This window comes from Meleagris gallopavo, chromosome 10, assembly GCF_000146605.3.
Source record: "Meleagris gallopavo isolate NT-WF06-2002-E0010 breed Aviagen turkey brand Nicholas breeding stock chromosome 10, Turkey_5.1, whole genome shotgun sequence".
Taxonomy (NCBI): Eukaryota; Metazoa; Chordata; class Aves; order Galliformes; family Phasianidae; genus Meleagris; species Meleagris gallopavo.
Genome location: NC_015020.2, coordinates 12,878,374 through 12,896,837, shown reverse-complemented (window position 1 = coordinate 12,896,837; position 18,464 = coordinate 12,878,374). Strand labels below are relative to the sequence as shown.

At 44.7% G+C, this 18,464-nt stretch overlaps 1 protein-coding gene across 2 annotated transcripts in view; it reads right to left on the bottom strand.

Moving 5' to 3' along the window:
* Nucleotides 1-11,203, bottom strand: part of LOC104912353 — a 60,590-nt gene extending 49,387 nt beyond the window's left edge. The window contains exon 1 of one of the 2 annotated variants that reach the window (XR_004160782.1): nt 9,677-11,203. Coding sequence is in view for 1 of the 2 variants with exons in the window: in XM_010715798.3 (XP_010714100.1) it covers nt 9,677-10,271 (595 nt within the window). In the remaining variant the exon portion in view is untranslated. The remainder of the gene's footprint in view (nt 1-9,676) is intronic. The other variant, XM_010715798.3, reaches the window with a different exon arrangement.
* Between the last annotated feature and the right edge of the window lie 7,261 nt (nt 11,204-18,464).

The following is an 18,464-nucleotide window of genomic DNA, read 5'->3' as shown; positions in this document are numbered from 1 at the left end:
AGGTGCTCGGGTTTCTGCCCCATATTTTCTTCCATATTATAAAAGAGCTTGGCACACAGACCACCCTCCACTCCTCCCGCAGGTGAGGCAGGCAGACTCCAGGCTGGCAGCACCAAGCCAGAGCACTCACAGCACATCTGAACACCCTTCACAGACAAACAGAGGAGAGGCAGCAGCAAGGAGTGCTGGCTGGGGCACAGCTCTCTTTTTGCTGTGAGTTTTAGGGCTGCTATGGGCAGGCTGTGCTGCCTGCACATCCCTGGAGCCGCATGGTACCCTGCTCTCAGCCCCCGACAGATGTCTAACTTATTTTTGTAAATCTCTGGTGATAAAAACCATGCATGGCATCTTGCTCATTTCCTCCTTCCTACTCAGTTTGCCAAAAACTTGGAGCTCTGCTTTCCCCGCCACATCTACAGAGCAGTACTGTTTGTTCTGCTGGCAGCAACTAATGATGATAACGCACCTCTCTTTTCTGTGTAAAATCCTCTCTAATAACAGAACAAGACAAAAATGATATTTTGTTACCCAGTTTTGCTAGCTCTGGAGCAACTAGACACCATAATGAAAAAAATAATAAGCCTATTTTTTCTTTCCTGAAATCTCATGTGATTTAAGCCACTAAAATGCAAGCAGGAATTTTATTTTATCCATCAGTGACCACACTCCACTGTCCCTGAGTTACAACTGCCTCTTGCAGATTCTCTGCACTTAAAAGGAGTCAAGCTGTATGTTTAGGAGCAATCCATCCAGCAAACCTCGCTAAACATACATATGTGTACATGTATGTCTCATAAGGACCAACATTTTTTACATTGATTTCCACTGATCACTGAAAAGAACATTCGGTTTCATGTTTGCTCATCTTTGAACAAACAAAGCGAAGGCTGCTGGGCATCCGCAGACAAATGAGACATTACAGATGTAGACAAAACCCATCATCACCCTGAAAGCATTTCTCTTTCAAATTACACAGCCATGCAGGAGCTATTTGGAGCAGAGATTGCTATGCGTGTGTTTAATTCACCCTGGGCTGCTGGGGGCAGGCTCTGTGCTGTCACATTTTCCCTCCATGCATTTGACAATTCAGAAACGTGTGACTTGGTAAGGACAAGTCCTTTGATACATAACACAATACAACTTTTTTTTTCTCCTCTTGCATTTACAGCTTTCATTTCCGAGGACAGGTCTGTTCACACGCAGCACGCCTGCCTAGAGGACTGCCATTAAAATAAATACACCTGCATCTAAACGAACATGTGATCCCCCATGGAGCACAAGCATTTGAATCAAATACCATCAGTGCACCAGCTGGACTCACACTGCCTTCTGTCTGCAGTCTTTGCCCCTTTTTGTCTCAGCACATTGGAGACACACGAGTCTGGAGGTAGAAATGACAGCTGCTACAGTGTGAGCACAAAGCTGGGGGAGGTCTGGGCACAAAGGCTGCACCATGCAGCTGAGCTGTTGTACTCACAACATTCAAAACACTACATACACACACAAGGACGCTGTTTGGAGGCGCAGCACAAACAGCAGTTTCTCAATTAGAGAAATCACACGTATGGGCCTTCGCTTCTGGTTATAAGCATGTGGCATTCGTGGAAAGTTCAGAAGAAACTTTTCAATGAAGAAAGAATGTGTATTTCCTGGAAAGAATGTCTTCCCTTCTGCAGCTACGAGAGCATATCCATGCAGAAGCTAACAACCTCTCACCACATGCAGCTCCTTGGGCAGGTTCTGTGGCTGCCTGTGGGGAGCTCCTTGCCGCTGGAATTACCTTGTTGGTGGTACAGCTATAACAGGGCTGCAGCAGTCACACATCTGCATGAAGAGGAGGAAAAGGAGTCACAAGCACTGGATCAGACGGGCAGAGCTGAGATGGAGGCAGGGATGCCCACTTGTGCCCACTGGCACCTAATGAGCACCCAAGGAGCTCATAAACAGGGCACCCCCTGGCGTGGGATGCATAGACCACTTGTCTCTCTGGCACCAAGAGGAAGAAAACTGCACAGTATTTTACTGACACTCATTGGTTTGCCAACGTTATAAAAAATATATATATATATACACACATACACACACACATAGCACTATCCCACTTGCTCTTCTGAAGTACTGGGGCAAATAGCTCAGCCATTTCCTTTAGGTTAGGTTTTAATAGTGAGAGATACATGAACCTCCTAATGCTTAACAACACCTCTCAGCTCAGGTCAGCAATCCTTCCCCACATGCCATGCACATTCCACGAGCTCTCTGGATGGAAGGGCTTCTCACCCTGCTCATCTCGTGGGATGGTGAGAAGGAGCCAGCCCTGCACGTGACAGTGACACATGGCGGGGGGGAAGTCGTGGTCACAAGTGTGAAAACCAACAGACAGACCACACAGCTCCTTCGCAGCTGGTTCAGGGCAGTTACTGCAGTTCTCTACCATTTTTCCCCCAAAACTTTACCCCCGTTTTGATTATACGAAGGCTCAGCAGATCAACAGGAAGCCGCACAAAGGAAAGGACTGTCATTTCAAGATGCTGGTGGCTGAAACCATGCTTGTGTTTCTAATCAGGCTACAGTTGGGCTTAGACAGGAAACTTATGGCCGCAGCAGTGCAGCCAGTGGCCTTCACTATACAGTGCTCAGCAACCCTGGCGTGAAGACACTTGTACCTGCCACCACTGGTCCACAGAGCACACAGGGGAAACTGCCTGCTGAGGCTGTTCACACAGGACACAGCCAGCAAGCCTGAGCAAATATGCCTAAGGAGGGTTGCTTGCATGGAGATGTCATTGGGAGCAATTCGGATCTGTGTATTTATCTGCTCAGAGACGTGACAAAACCATTTCTTAGGTACCAGTGCAGCCAGAGCTGATGGGAGCCACAAGGAGGATGGAAACACGCGGTAAGGATCAAAAGCTGGCAGATGTTTCCACAGTAATTCATCAAAACCACATGTCAAAGCATCCCCATCACTCACCGACTGTTAGAGGAGAATCATTCCTAGAAGTGGCTACATGTAAAGGGCCTGCACTTTTCCTGTGAAAAAGGATCATAAATCGTGGACACAATGGGAAGAACACTGCAACCTAAGGTCACTGAGCTGAGGAAGAGAGAGATGCAAGAACAAGTTTGACCCTACCATCATCACAGCCATGCATGAAAATCCCAGAAGATTTTAAGATTACACCTGCAAATACTTTGAGGATGGGATGCTGGAAAGCTCTTCTGTTCCTACAAGATGTACAAAACCAGCTAAAGTGAGACATAAAATTAAGGACTAGGCCTGCTCACCACTTCCACTGGACTTGGCAGTGCAGCTCCTTGTACCTACCTTCTAAAATGAGTGATTCGTTTGCAAGAAGATAGAAGGAGGAAGAGGAGAATCTGAGAGCTTCGCAAAATCTCAAGAATGAAAATTCAGGCCTCACTCAAAGCAAGGAGTCATTAAACCAACAGAATCCTGCTTCTCAAACCAACAGACAGCATCAGTGTGTGGTAACAGCTGAGAGCTCACATGCATTTGAGCTGGAAAAATGCACTTGCTCACTAGCTGTTCTCATATGCTATTAAGAATCCAACCCCTTTCTGCATCACTTTTCACACGGCAGCTTTTGACAGGGATGCTCCTACACCAAATGCATCCATTAAAAAGAACAGCAGATTCCCCATGGGGAATAAAGGCAGAGAATGGTCGCTCTCTAAACATAAGCTTCTTTGAAAAACTCATTATTTCAATGGTTTTTTTTTTTTCCTCGCACCTTCTCTGTACACAGTATTTTTTAATCCCACTCAAACCATCAGCCTGCACAGAACTCTCCTGCCCACAAGCACCAGATGTCTACCTTCAGCCTCCCTTGTGTCAGAACAAAACCACACGGGGGACAGTTGGTTTCAATGCTAACATGTCAAGAGGTTCATGCATTAGCTTGTTATTTATGTAAACAGCTTCCTCTAAAACAATGTTTTGTTTTACAGGACTATAAAGTATTTATTTTAGAAGAGTATAAAGAGCCTTTCGAATAACTACCACGGAGTACCAGTACAGAAAGCAGAAGGGTAAATAAAACAAATTAATTAGAACAAGCAATCAAGTAATGCTGTAAGTAAGGGCACAGAATCTTGTGCATGTTTGTTTACATCTAACATGCCATCGCTTTGAGTCCTGAATCAGGCGCTGTCAGCATTACAAATGTACTCCATTTACTATTTGGGAAAATGAAGCAAAGACCTAAAATGAGTACTTTCTTTTGGGTTTGTTGTTTTAAGAAAAAAAGGGGTCAACGTGCCTAGGAAGCTCTGGTTGTTTAAGCACACCAGCATTTCTCATCTCACACCAAGCTCCATTAGGGGCAGCAGCTGTGGAAAGGCAAAGCAGGGAGCTTTGCCTGAGGACGACTTCTCCTCAGCAGAACTTACCCTCTGGCCACAGAATCCAAATGTCTCTGAGAGTTAAGGTTCCTATTTCTAAGATTGCAGAACCTCAGAATTTTCCAGGATAGCCGAGCCACGGGATATAGTTCCCCTTTCTGAGCACTTGGTTGCATTTTAGATACATCTTTAAGAAGAATACGGAACTTTAAGAAAAACCTAACAGGGTTTCTCTCCATCGTCTTCTGCATGCTCCCTATGCATTACGCATGGGGGAAAGGCAAAGAGAGACTGCTGGGGCTGACCTGCGAGCTATTCCTACCCCAGGCTGGCATTTCTCTTCCCAGAGAATCAGTGGGTGAAACAAAGCTTTGCTGAAGATTCCAGCCCCGACTGCTCTCCAGATACAGCTCCTCCTCTGGAAAGGACAGACTTCTTCCTCATGGCCCTGTGTGTCCTGCTATCAAAGGAAAAGCTTCTCCCACCAAAGCCTTAACTTCACTGAGAGCTCTCCTAATCCCCATACTATCACTCCTTGACTGCTTCTAAGCAAGCAAGCCCTACTTCCCTGAAAAGAAAATCCAGAGGACTAGATGTCTCTAGGACACAATTACCCTTTCCATAGATAATTAATTCCCATGCGATAATTTCTGATTATCAAGGTAATCAGAGATAATATTGCAAGCACCAGCTGTCAGCTTGCTCTGCACAAAAACTATGGCATCCTGGCAGTCCCACAGACACAGACCACAAAAGCAACAAAAAGCAACCTGGAATGTGAGACTCTGCCATTCCCCCATCATGATTTCATGAGTCAGAAAATAGCTCCCACAAATACAAATGTCCTCATTCATCCCGGTGGACGTTAAGTTTTGGCTTCAGAAAAAATGGTCTGGCATTAAGAAGAATGAAAAATCAGCAGTCAAAGCTGAAATGAGCACAGCTACCTGCTTAGAGACACCCTTTGTTAAGCATAATTAGCACCAGATGAGAAGTTTTATTAGCCTCAGATATCGCTGCTAATTATTTTCCGTTGTGACCATAAACATTCATCTGCATAGTATTAGCCTATCACCCACAGTAAACGATACTGTGCTTGTGATGAACCAGGCTTGGGTTGAGATCAAAACCACTTGGGAACAGTGGTGAAGCAGTGCTCGAAGCTGCAAAGTGCCAGGAATGCTCCCTTGTGTGCCTCACCCCTCTGTGATGTTCTGAATCTGTTCTGACAATTAAAGGTTAATGACTTTAAACACTAAGACTAAACCATGCAACAAAACACATGGGAATGTAGATAAACTGACATTTACACGGCACTTAAATGGACGTATTACAGCATAAGCTTAATTGTGTAAAAGTTCCCTAATAAAAACCCCACCAAAATAAACTACTTAATAGAGAATGACATTTGGGGGTGGAGAAACATGAGTCAGTAGAAGCACTTCTAAAATGAGAAAGTGCTTCTAAAAGCTTGAAAACCAAAAAGCTGCCCCAGTGAGCAATAAATACTGAATTTCCATTTCGTATAGTTTTGCATTTTGGGAATCACTAACAAAATGGAACAGCTTGGCTTTAAACCAAGTTACAAGTGGGGAAAATACAGGTTCTCTCTAAATCAGTTTATAAGGGAAGATAAAAACATAGAATTTAATGACTCTAGACTGTAGAGATATTAATGAAGAGCACCAAGCTTGAGTAACTCTCGTGAGTTATAAAAAAAGAACAATTCCAGAAAAGCGAGGACACAGACTGTGCTCTCTGACTCTAGGCACAAGAGCCCCTCTAAAATGAATTAAAGCATGACATCAAAGCGATAAGAATGAAGAAACATATCATCACACAAGTGAAAAAAAGTGAATGAAATAATTCTGCAGGAAGTATCATTATAAAAATCTTAACAGTAGAGTGCCCATAGGAAGCAAAACGGGCATCAAATACAAGAAACCAGTGTTTACACTCTTCCTCCCGCAAGCTGAGATACAGATAATTGATTCTACTGAAGAATCATTTTGTCATCAATCCCCAATTAAACTTGCACTGCCCTGAGATTCAGATAAGAAAGAACAGCAAAATAAATGTTATCTGTGAAGTTGCTCACAAATCCACTCTTAACAGCGTTTAGGGTCGTTGAAGGGTCACTGGCAATACACAGAAATAAAATAGAGAGCAGTAGCTCACTGACAACCCTCAGGTCCAAGGCTCTGAGCTAGCTGCATAACTCCTTCCCTACACAGTTCCTATAAGATGGGCAGCAGGGTGCCCTGTGCCACAGCAAAGCTCTGATGAGCAGCTCTCCCCAGGTTCAGCATCCTTTCATTCCCCAGGAGGGGAATGTGCAGCCAAGAAGAGATGAAGCAGTGTCTGAACACGCTTCCTAGACTGTGAGACCAAGTGGAAAATATTTATCCAGATTTATTTATTTTTTTTTTAATCCCACTTCCCTGTTCAAGCTGCCAAAAAAGCAACCAGTCCCCTTTTGGGAGGTAACCGTTCCTTGCAAAAGGGAGCTGCTCTTCCCCAGGTTTACAGAGGTCAGAAGCAAAGCAGCTGCTACCCAAAGCCACGCAGAGATCCCAGCCCTTGCAGTTCTGGCACAGAGCTAAAGCAGAATGCAAGAGGACAGGCATGCTTCAGTAAGGAAGTTTTTTTTTTTTTTACTTTTTTTAAAAGAGTTGATAATGTGTAACTATTTCAGAGGAAAGCGGAAACGCCTGTAATGAAGTAACTAAAGGGCTTGGCTCCTTGGATAGGCAACAGAAAACGCCTCCAGGTTCTTCTGGTTCAATTCCAAAAGTGTGCCTCTCGGACTGGGCATTCAACAGCACCTGAAGGGATCTCCCTGAGGGAGGAAAAATTCTGTCCAAACAGGTGTTTCCTGGGAGACTTTTGATCAAGCTCTTCCAAGCTAAGCTGTTTGCATACTTTGGAGAAGCCCCATGTCTCACACTATCTGTTGGCAAGTCACAAGTCTGGGCAGACCGCAGGTTTTGTCATACAAGGACTCCCAAATTCTGCCTCTTGCACAGGAAAGCAATCAGTTTTCTTGCGTTTTTTCTTTCACAGTACACAGGACCGCAGGCATGGGAAGATGCCTTCAGCCCACCCAAGCACCACCACTGCTTGTGGACAATCTGCCCCACAGAACTCAGCCTGGGAGGTATTTGGTAGAAGAAAAGAGTTCAGTACTTCTGAGCACCCAGGCTGCAGGTGAAGAACACAGCAACAGGTTACATTGCTCTGCCTGCAGGTTCTCCCCTCAGACCCAGCCCTGAGCCCCCAGAGCTCCCCAGTTTGCCACCAGGCCTCAGGCCAGCCGAGCCCACAGGCCCAACTAACTCGGGCTTCCTTCAGGAAGAATACATCCCGTGACAGGAGATTAGCTGTCCCATGACTACATAACCCACACAGCAGCATGTCTTATGGGGTGAATGAGTCCTCTTAAACCTCAGCTGCTGTTTGCTTGAAGAGCAGAGGCTAACCCTCTCAGAGCGGGGCCTGTTTCAGGCAGCTCTGCAGATGACAACGGCACAACCTTGTTTCCCCAAGCACCTTCCTGGTTATGACTTCCTCCCCTGGGACAGTCTGACTTTTAATCTCGAGTCCCATTGTTGTTTCTCAGTTCCTGAGCTGAGAGTCCCTCTGTAAAACCACTTTGGATTAGCTCAGAGGATTCAGGGTCCAGAAGCCAAAAGGCTCCGTCCTCATCTCATGACCAACATATTTACAGTGTGGTAACTTATCACAGATAACCTTTTTCTGCCCTTTACTTTCCATGAGCACCCCAACACCTAGCTGACCAACAGCATTTAGGAATTGTTAGAGAACCATTTGTTCCAAAAGAGCACCAGAACAGTGTGAAAGAGCAACTACAGCGTGCTCTGCCCTTTAAAGATTGCAAGTGTTTAATCCAAAATGCTTGTGTCATATAGAACACCTTCCCAAAATAGCTTGCTGACATATACAGGGTGGCAGAGACCAAACCAACTGCCCAAAGCAACAGACCAGCCTGCAGTAATAACAGCTTCTCAAGAGGTCTCAACAACAGCAGGAGACAAACCAAACCCTTAACAAGATGCATTCAGAAGCAAAGTAGCTGTCTCTTTATTTTTTGTCCCACGTATTTCACTCAATTTAACAAGTACTGCCTAGCCAAATTCTATCTGAGATCTTGGAGGAATACAAAGCAATGAATGTAGGTAGCAACTTTGAACAAACCCTGGAAACCTGAGGGAGATAGTCCTTCTTCATCACTGCTTCTCTGTGGCTGCTTGTTTTGCATTTTAAACCAATGAGACTGCTCCCAGTGACAAACATAAGCCTGTAAGTGACAATCCACCACCACTCAGATCCGCTACTTGTGGGGGCAGATAATAACGGCAAGCTGTATTTTTTTACTTTTTTTTTTTTTTTAATAGGAATGACTTTTCCAACAGTCTCAAGTATGTCCAGATGTTACCAGGTTTTAATATGATAATCTGGAGGACTCTGGAAAGCACAGAGGTTTTGGAGAGAAGGAAGGTTTCTGTTTGTTTTTATTATAAATTTAAACTTTGCTCCCCTCCTCCTAATGCCTCACTCCTCGCTCGCACACATCAGGCTGGGTATCCCACTGGAAAGTTCCACAAAAGACTAAAGAGAACAGAAGGCAAATTTCTCCCTTTTTCCCTTTTTTTTTTTTTTCCTTGCTTGATGAGTGTTGTTAACAGCAGGACAGATTTAAATGGAATCTCGGAGTGGCATCTTGCTGACCTCAATCCCAGCTGGCTAAACCTTTGTAACATTGCCGTCCTTGGCATCTAACAGAGAGCAGACATCAATTTAACTGATTGACTACAAAACTGTGAATCTGGTATGAGGAATTAGATACATTCCACTGCCTTGCACACTGGATAAAAGACTGCTTTATTTCTCTCCCTCTCCTCCTAGTACTTCATCTACAGTAGCATGCTTGATACATCCATCAGTGCACAACAACTCCTCTGAGGCTGCTGTGCTCACAGGACTGTATGCACCACACACGCAGTTCATTTTGGAGAGAAATGCTTCTGCTTCCTCCAGAGACATCTGTTTCAAAGGGACCTTCAGGTTTTTAAAGCACATGCCAGAACATCACACCACTTCTGTATCAGGAAAGGCCTTTTTCCCCCCCTAGTTTTTTTTTTTTTTAAATTTAAGACAGAACAGCAGAAGGTTGCAAATCTTATGTTAACAAACAGCAAAGTTCAAAACCGGTTGAAACAACTATGATACAACCCATAAAATAATTATACACACCTGCAACACAAATAGAACATAACAGAACAGAGTCCATTACCTGTGCACAGGTCAATTTGACTATCATCTGTTTTCCACTCCAGTGACTCACTTTGGGGCTGCTCCCCTCTTTGATTTATTATCTTTGAAAAGCCACTTGAAAGAGTTGAGAAGATGCCACGGACAAAATAGCCGTGCTGCTCGCAATCCACAGAGCGCACCGCCTGCAGAAAGGGCTTGGCATTCCTGCTCGCAGAGTGTGGCACGGGTTCGGACAGAGAGCGGTTGAAGGGAACCCGCAGCGATCTGGTCCTCGCCTGGAAAAGCATCTCCGTTGAATCTTGTTGGAGATCTTCGGCGCTGGTAGCATCCATGCTCGCAGAACTTTTGACAAGACTCGAATCATTACCTTCCCCTCTAAGGCTGCAAGAGCGTGCTCTTTTGCTTATCCTCCAGGGAAGACGAGGATGTGTTTGCCACCTGTATGCTCCGAGCGCTTTCTCTGGGTCCAAAACAGCTTGTTTGCTCACCTTCTTATTTCTCATTTGGTGGTACCAATGATACTCCTTCAAGGCAGTGGTGCCAGCATCTTGTTCCGACAGAGACCTCCTAACGGCCCTGGGAGAGAGACTGTAATACTTTTTAAAAGCACTCATCTTCCAGCTCTTGAATTCCAGATTTTAACTTACATCTCTCATCACTCAGAAGTCACATAGCTGTTGCTCCTGGCTCAGCATTTTCATGCCCAAATCATCTTCGCTGCTGTGACCAAAGAACAGCAGAGGTTCTTCCTGAAGGGCCTGAGCATCAATCCCAGCAATTCCTACATCTCAGCAAGGAGAACAAGCCCTCACCTACAGCAAGCTGCTCTCCAACGACATGCTCAGCCTCACTACGCCTGTTGCTGCTTCCTGCATTGTGGCAGCTCTGTACTGAGCTCTCAGGAAATGACTAAAAGAGCCCAGCCATGAAAACCCACAGTGGTGATCTGCACCAATCACACTTCACTTTTTTTTTGGTAGACATTAAAGATTTGGTTAAACAAAGGCAAAAAAAAAAAAAAGAATGTGAAAGTAGAGTCACGGCTCTAGAGTCACAGCAAAGTCTCCAAAAAGTGTTAAAATTGCAGTGTTCTGCTGAGGAGCATGCACATTATGTTCTTCAGTTAAGTAGGACTGTACATCAAATAGAGCAAGACACAACATAAAGGCAATCCTTAGAATTTATATTTACCACAAGAACCTTGCATCACCCCAGAGTTTCCTTTTAGAGAGCAGTAAAATACTTAGAGTCATCACAGTTGGGTGCTGGAAGCTTCACAGAGCAAAGGCGAGGAATGGAGTAAGGAGAAGGAATGCTGTAACTTAATATAGTGAGAGTGTAAATACACCAAAGGCAAATAAGTGAAGGGGAGGAGAAACAGCAGAAGGTGGGTGGGACTTCATCCATCATGCACTGAAGCAGAGGTTGGGAAAGCCTTGAGGCATTATCCTCCAGCCAACAGAACAGATAGAGGGAATCTCTCTCTTTCTTTCTTCCTTCCTCTTTAAAAAAAATGAAAAATTAAAAAGAATAGGTTTTTATTTTCATATATCTAGTTGGAATAAGAAGAGTGGAAAAAAATAGTCCCATCTGCTTAATCGAGAGAAAAAAAAATCCCCTCGCCTTCTCTACAATTTAAGAAACAGCTGACTGTTTTAAAATCTCACAAAGAAAATATCTGCTGGTGAACTCAGATCAAGCTTGCCAAGTTTCAGACCAGAACACTTAAATCTCGAGTCTACTAAAATCCCTGAAAATAGGAGGTTTATAATGGAAACGCTGACAGACCCTTGGCAATCAAATGACAATGAAAACCACTTCTCTGGTTAAATAAAATGGTAATCTGCTCTGGCAGACCAATAAAGCTTAACTGACCCACTATGGGATCCCGCCTTTAAGCTTTGACAGCATTCATCAACCGAAGTACATTCCTGACAGCTGCAGATGTAAAACTTCCTTCCTTTTGTATCGAAGAAGGTGTCACTGCATGGAGGCTATCTGAAGCTGAGACATTGCATTACGAATTCTGCATCAAAACCACTGAAGCTGACTCTTCTCCTTCATTGGAAGTTGTGCTGCTCAGCGCACAAGCCCTCAGTGGTAACACATACCTAAACAAAAGCTGTGCTGCAGTTTCCATACAGGGTAAGGATCCTCTGGGAGGCACAAGGCTGAGTGCTTCGGCATGACAACGAGATGGAGAACTCACCAGGAAAAAAACTTAGCTTGCTCCTCTCCAAGCAAACCGGGAAACACTTCTGATTTTTGATCCCAGACATTGCTGAAAATGTGATGCAGCTCATTTGGTCCAGTGGACTCAGTCCCTTGTGTTGAGGTCTTATAAATAATTCCCAACTTGACCCTTACCAACCACTGATAGTTTTTTTCCTTCCTCACACAGAGGAAGAGACACGGGAGCCCTTGCACCTAGACCGTTTCTGCTGTTACTTGGTCACCAGCCTCTTTCAGCAGCAAATCTTGGTTTTTCTTGTAGAGCCTGTGGTAACAAAAGCAACAGCAACGCTTTGAACAAATGCTTTGAATTAGCCAGTCTGGTAAAACAGGCTTTATGGAACTTTAGAAATAAGTGTAAGTAAATCTGACAGACGACGCTGTGGTTCATTCTAATGGCACAAGCCATAATCAGCAGAGAAAACTGAGAATGTGCGGTAGGTTTCTGGTCAGCCCTGCAAGACTTGCACAAGGTTTCCACTAACATCTGCACCAACTTTTGGGAGCACACAAGGGCAGGAGAGGACAACACAGATAGCTGGTGCAGTAGCTGAAGTCTTCCCGGGATCTGCTTGCTGCAGATTTCCAGCATGTTTTGTAGCAGCCACTGAGCTAAGCACTGACATAAAGCATGCTTTTTTGCAACAGGGCTTTAAAGCACATGTGCTGGATCAGAGGATTGGGTATGACCAACATCAGTGACTCAGATCAGGCAGTCTACCACCAGTTACAGCGACATTATTCTAATGCAAGACTTCAGCCTCACAGCAGCATGGACAGAAGGAAAGCTAAGGTGGGCCATTGGCCTTGGCACACAGCCATTGGTGATCACAGGGCTGCTCTCACCCTGTGTCACCTTCACATCCTTACTTTTTGGGTTCCCTCAAGGTAAATTGTTTCACAACCCTGTTACACAGATTGCTAGCACAGATCTCCCATCTCCAGAGAGGGAGCACACAGAAACTAGTGGGGTACCAACTTACAGACTGTCACAACATGCAAAACCCCTTATGACTGAACTTCTACTTTAAATCCTTGTTATCAGTGTGGCCAGGGCTTGGGCAGCAAATCTATATGGAACTCACACAGAAAAATACAGGCTTCATTAAGCACTCAACGAGGAGCTCAAGAACATCAAAGCCACAGTTTAAGTTGAAATAATGTCAGAAAGGTCTTCACTTTCAACTTTTGATTTCATTTTTGATTTCTTGTCACCATTGCTCAGATGAACGCATTTCTTGATCAAAGAGAAAGATTGCCTTCCCTGAGCAGAGATCTCACTGGGTGCTCCATAGGGGACAAAATGGTCTTTCTCAAAGGAGCTCTAAATAAGGCATGAGGCTTGCACGTTATTGATATAAAACCACTGACACACAAGTTTGCTTAGTCTACAAGCTAGCCAATTCTTTTAAACTGTTAACTCAAATATTTTAGCTTGGGCTCCAAGTCAAACCGGACCCTTTCTTCCTTCTGCACATCAAACACAACCAGGACGAGGTCCAAACAAACCAACACCAACACCACCCAGGTAAACCTGGCCTCACTTGGCTTCAGCATCTCATTTCCACGTGAGACGCAAGAAGGTAATCCACGTAACAGAGCTGCTTTCTCCTTGATCCAAGGCCCCTGTGTGAAAGCTCGAGTTGTTTCAGAGCAGCAGCTTATCTTGGGAAGCATTTGCACGTTCAGCTATCACAAAGCAATCACCTTGCCCACTGACTGCTGGCATACCGCAGAGTCACCAACCACACAGAGCCGCCCACTTGGCCGCCAGCAGGTAAAATAATTGCACTGGAAGAAAGGAACTTGTCAATTTGCTGGAATATTTTCACTCATGCTCCTGCTTTTATTACCTACTGCATAAAAACGTGCTCCTCGACTGGCAAATTTTCCTCAAGAAAGGTGTTTTTTTTTTCCCCCCCTTCGGTGTGCTTGCAGATCATTGTGCCACATCATTCATTAAGCCTTTTCAGAAAATTACTATTTTCTTCCTAACAATCAAGTCACTTAATCATCTGATTTGACATGTTTAGCAGCATATATTTCACTGTTCCTAGATATCTAAGTAATTTATGCCAAAAATGCAGATTTGCTAGACTGAAATATAACTGTATTCCAGCTTTAGCATTACATTGGGTAAACAATCTTGCCTAAATTTATAACAACATTTCACAGAAAACTGACACAAGTGGCATTACATTCTCACTGAGCATACGAAGATAATTCTTTGGCAGCAGCCTCCTGCGTGGGAAGTCCTCTCTCCACCATTCAGCTTTCCAAAAATCCTACACAGCTCTGCTGCATGGAGTTCAGAAATCCCTCACGCTATCCGCTGTTTAATAAATACCAGCAGCCAATTAAAAAATAATAACAACAGAGAAAACAAAAGCAGCATTGCCAAGCAGCTGGAGGGAGAATGTGTCTCTGGTGACAAAAACTTTTAACGCTGCCTCGCTCAGAAAGCTGTCTTGTGTTTGAATAAAGGCACGTGCTAAAGCACACCGTTTGGGTTCATCTTTAGTACAGCTTACACCGAGAAAAAGATGAATTGAAACCTTCCATGATTGAACTACTCCACTTAAAATTAGTTTTGGACCAAGCACAAACTTACCAGCTTCTCATTTTCTAAAATATTTTCCAGGAGGGGGAAGTGGGGGTAGAGCAGAGTGAAATGAAAGAAGAAGAAAGCACCAAACCCCTACCGCCATCCCTGAAGGCTCATTCTCCACACTTGGGACTTTGACCAAGTCCTCTCCTTGAAATCACAACCACAGAGGTTCAGGAAGCCTTTGCAGAAGACTCCACGTTGCATTCCCAGCTACCAGCCAACAAACGGGTTCTTCAGTGCATGGAGAAGTGAATCACATTGCACCCTGCACCCTCCCCCGACTAGCTAGAAGTGATTGGGCTGGTCAGCCATCCTGACTTTTCAGCCTGGATCCCTTTAGCGCCTTTCCCCTTCAACACCAGCCCAACGCTCACAGCATTGGCACCATCCACGGAGAAGTAATCAATATATAAAGCAGAAATCATCACAAAACTCTTCCAGTTGATCCAATTTGACACTTAGCTAAACAGCGCAGCAGAAGATGAAAGATTTTTCCTTCCCTTTAAATTACAGACTTTTCAAAGTATTAAGTTCTGTTTATGCAAGACTTAGTAATTAATGACTTAACATCCCCTTCCCATCCCCTATCACCAACACGCATCTGTTTCCCCCCACCCCCAACATTTCCTGCAGGTGAATATCACTTCTCCTTGGAAGTGCACGCACCCGTGCACCTGACTGCTTCATGCTTAGTGCACTGAGTTATGCAGAGGACAAATGAAATGGTACCTCTGTAGCATTTGGGATTACAGCGTCTTGAAGACTGAGGCTTGCTAAAAGTAGAATTGGTATGTCTGGAATACTGATAGTTTACTGAGTCCAAATCAGAGTCCCCGAGAGCAAAGCTCTGAGCTGGGAACGTGCCTAAGTAACTGCACAGGAAACTCACCGGTCCCAGAACCTGTCCTAAAAACACAGGTTGCTCTCCCTAGCACTATGCTGAGAACACAGTGCATCTACAGATGAGCTAAATAGTGACACTGGCACATCTACGTGCCAGACAGCACCTACTTTTTATGATCTGTTGTGACACTCCTGTGACTGAGGCACCCTGTAACTGCTGTACCGCCATCACATTGCATTTCCAAGTCCTTACCTTCACTACAGCAAAAGATGGATAACCATCAACTCAAACCTGCATGGAGGGAGGGATGAGGGTCCGCTTTCTGAAGAAAGGTAGTGAAAAGGTCCTAAACACCCCTGCTCTCTAACCTCCTGGCAAAACTTCTGCCATTGCCTGCTGATAGATACTTCGGAGGAAGTTTTTCCACACAGAGGGTGGTGAGGCACTGGAACAGGTTGCCCAAGGAGGTTGTGGATGCCCCATCCCTGGAGGCATTCAAAGCCAGGCTGGATGTGGCTCTGGGCAGCCTGGGCTGGTGGTTGGTGACCCTGCACATAGCAGGGGGTTGGAACTGGATGAACATTGTGGTCCTTTTCAACCCAGGCCATTCTATGATTCCATGAAACTCCTGCCTTCCTTTTTCTATGCTGTTCTTATGATCGGTGTGAGAAGCTGCTACAGCCCCAACATCTGAGCAGAGACTGATAACACAGATTTATAAGATGCTGGGCTCTGGATCAGTGCCAAGAAAAGTTAGTAAGAAAATCCCATTTCAGTACATCAAGAACCAACCTGTAGAAAGGCAATGCCAGATTTTAATTTCACTAGCAATCTTCTTTGTTGTCGACAAAACACGGCTCGTGCCAAGATTCGAGGGCCATAAAAATGTACCTGTAGACGCCAGCCAAGTGCGCGCAGAAGCAAAGCAAGCCCACACACAGCTGTGAGCAACAGCACCCCAAGCAGCCACCTATTTTGGAAACACGTGCTGGTGCAAATAAACAAACATATCACCTGAAGGCAAATACTGGCAACTATTCTGCAGCACAGAAAGAACAGCAAAAAGATTCATTGGTGTTGACTGGCAGCACTTGCCTCTAGTTTACAGAGCTGCAGCCACAGGTCTCTGGGGTGGACAAGTCTGAAATCCTTAGCAGTGAGTGACAGCTGCCCTGCAGGGCTGGCTCCTCTGGGCTTACCCATGCACCATGCTGGGAAGCCGCTGACACACACAGGGTTTAGAGTGAAGAGGAAATCCTTCTGAGCTACTGATGCTGAATTTCAGCCTCTGAAGGAAGACAAGACCATTAACTAACTTCACTGATAATTTTTACAGGACCATCTTTTGACTATTCCAAAAAAAAAAAAACAACCAAAAACAACAACAACAAAAAAACAACCAAACCCCCCAAAAACATTTTTATTCTGACATCCACTTCTTCAAGCCTACAGGTTGGGCTAAGCATCCCTTTAAGCACTGTAAGCAACCCATCGATTCACCTTTTTAATGGTGCTGCTTTTCAACAAGCAAGTTTACCTTCCCATCCCCCAATTCTTCTAGAATTAAGGTGTTTAAGACTTTTGTCAAGATTAAAAAAAAAGTATTATTCTTGCAACCTTTTTACTACAACGCAGCATTTCTCAGTGCTGTCACAGCATGAATCAAACGAAGTGCAGCTTTAACATAGCTAAGAGGAAAAGTAATCACATTATTTAGGCAAGCTAACGCATAAACATCTCAACAATGGCCTTGGCAACTGTGCTCAAACAGCAGATGTATATATTCAAGCTTTTCACCCTTTATTTTTATTCAACTGTCAAGGACCACATCCTCAGTGCACACTGCTGGAAAAAAAAAACCAACAACAACAAAAACAGGACCTATCAGCTTTAGCATCCAAATATAGGTTGACTGAGGACAAGGGGAGGAAAAAGGTGGTGAGCACATTACTAGCAGGCCACACGAGAGCTCAGCTCACAGCCCAAAGGAAGGCAGCCTGCAGCTCCCAGCCACCTAAGCAGCAGCCACACAACCCTCCTCTTCCTTGGGCATTCAGGGGAAGGGAAGGCCGAATGTAAATCTTCATACACATCCATATTTATAATTAGAAAAAGATGATTCAGAAGGCTTTCTTCTGATGACTAACTAGGAACTTGGTTCATGATTTCATTTTATATATTTTTTTCCTACCTGCTTCCTACATCCGTTGGCCTTTTTTTGTTCTCTTGCCTAATACAGACAGCCTTAGTGTGAACAAACCTTTATTTCATCAAGTCCTTCATGCAATGCTAGCCCTGTTAATTTTAAACACTGCTCCTCAAGTGCTGGAAATCCTGCAGGAAAGCCAGCAATCAGCAAGAGATAGCCACCAGTAATCTGCAATACTCTCCAGCATCGTCGTATATCAGCACACTATTATGGGATAAACAAGAAACAAACTTCAGCAACATTGCAAGAAAGACACTGAGGTCCTGGAGTGGGACCAGAGAAGGGCAGGAGCGCTGTGAGGGGTCTGGGGTACAAGTGAGATGGGGAACAGCTGAGGGAATGGGATGGGGCAGTGTAGAGAAGAGGAGCTCAGGGCAGACCTCATCGCTCTCCAACTGCCTGAAGGAAGGCTGTGGTGAGGTGATGTCAGCCTCCGCTCCTGGGTAACAGTGATAGGACAGCCAAACTAGCAAAGCTTCTTAAAAGCTCAGTTAGGGACGAAGCTTTCACAACCCAAAACATATTGCAGTATTCAGCACCCAAGATGACTTCTATAGAATCCATGCATCAAGAAGCATCAGCACATAAGTCTGATTTTTGAAATTACCAAAGCCACACGTGAGCTTCTGGTGAGCTTTGTGTCCTGTCTGCACAGGGGCTCACGGCAGCCCTGACATTCAGCACTATTTGTACCTGTTAGACCAACCACAAGCAGTGCTCTGAACCTGCACACACAAATAATCGAAGCATTTGCTCAAGACTGGCAGTGAGAGCTGGCTGTACAACCAACAGGAGGAACGCACAAATCCAAATCAATTTCAGGCTCCAAAGTTAGGCAGTGAAATTCCTTGAGCTGTAGGAGAACTAGCATAACACCCAAATCACAGCCCTTCCAGATCATATAATCAGCAAGC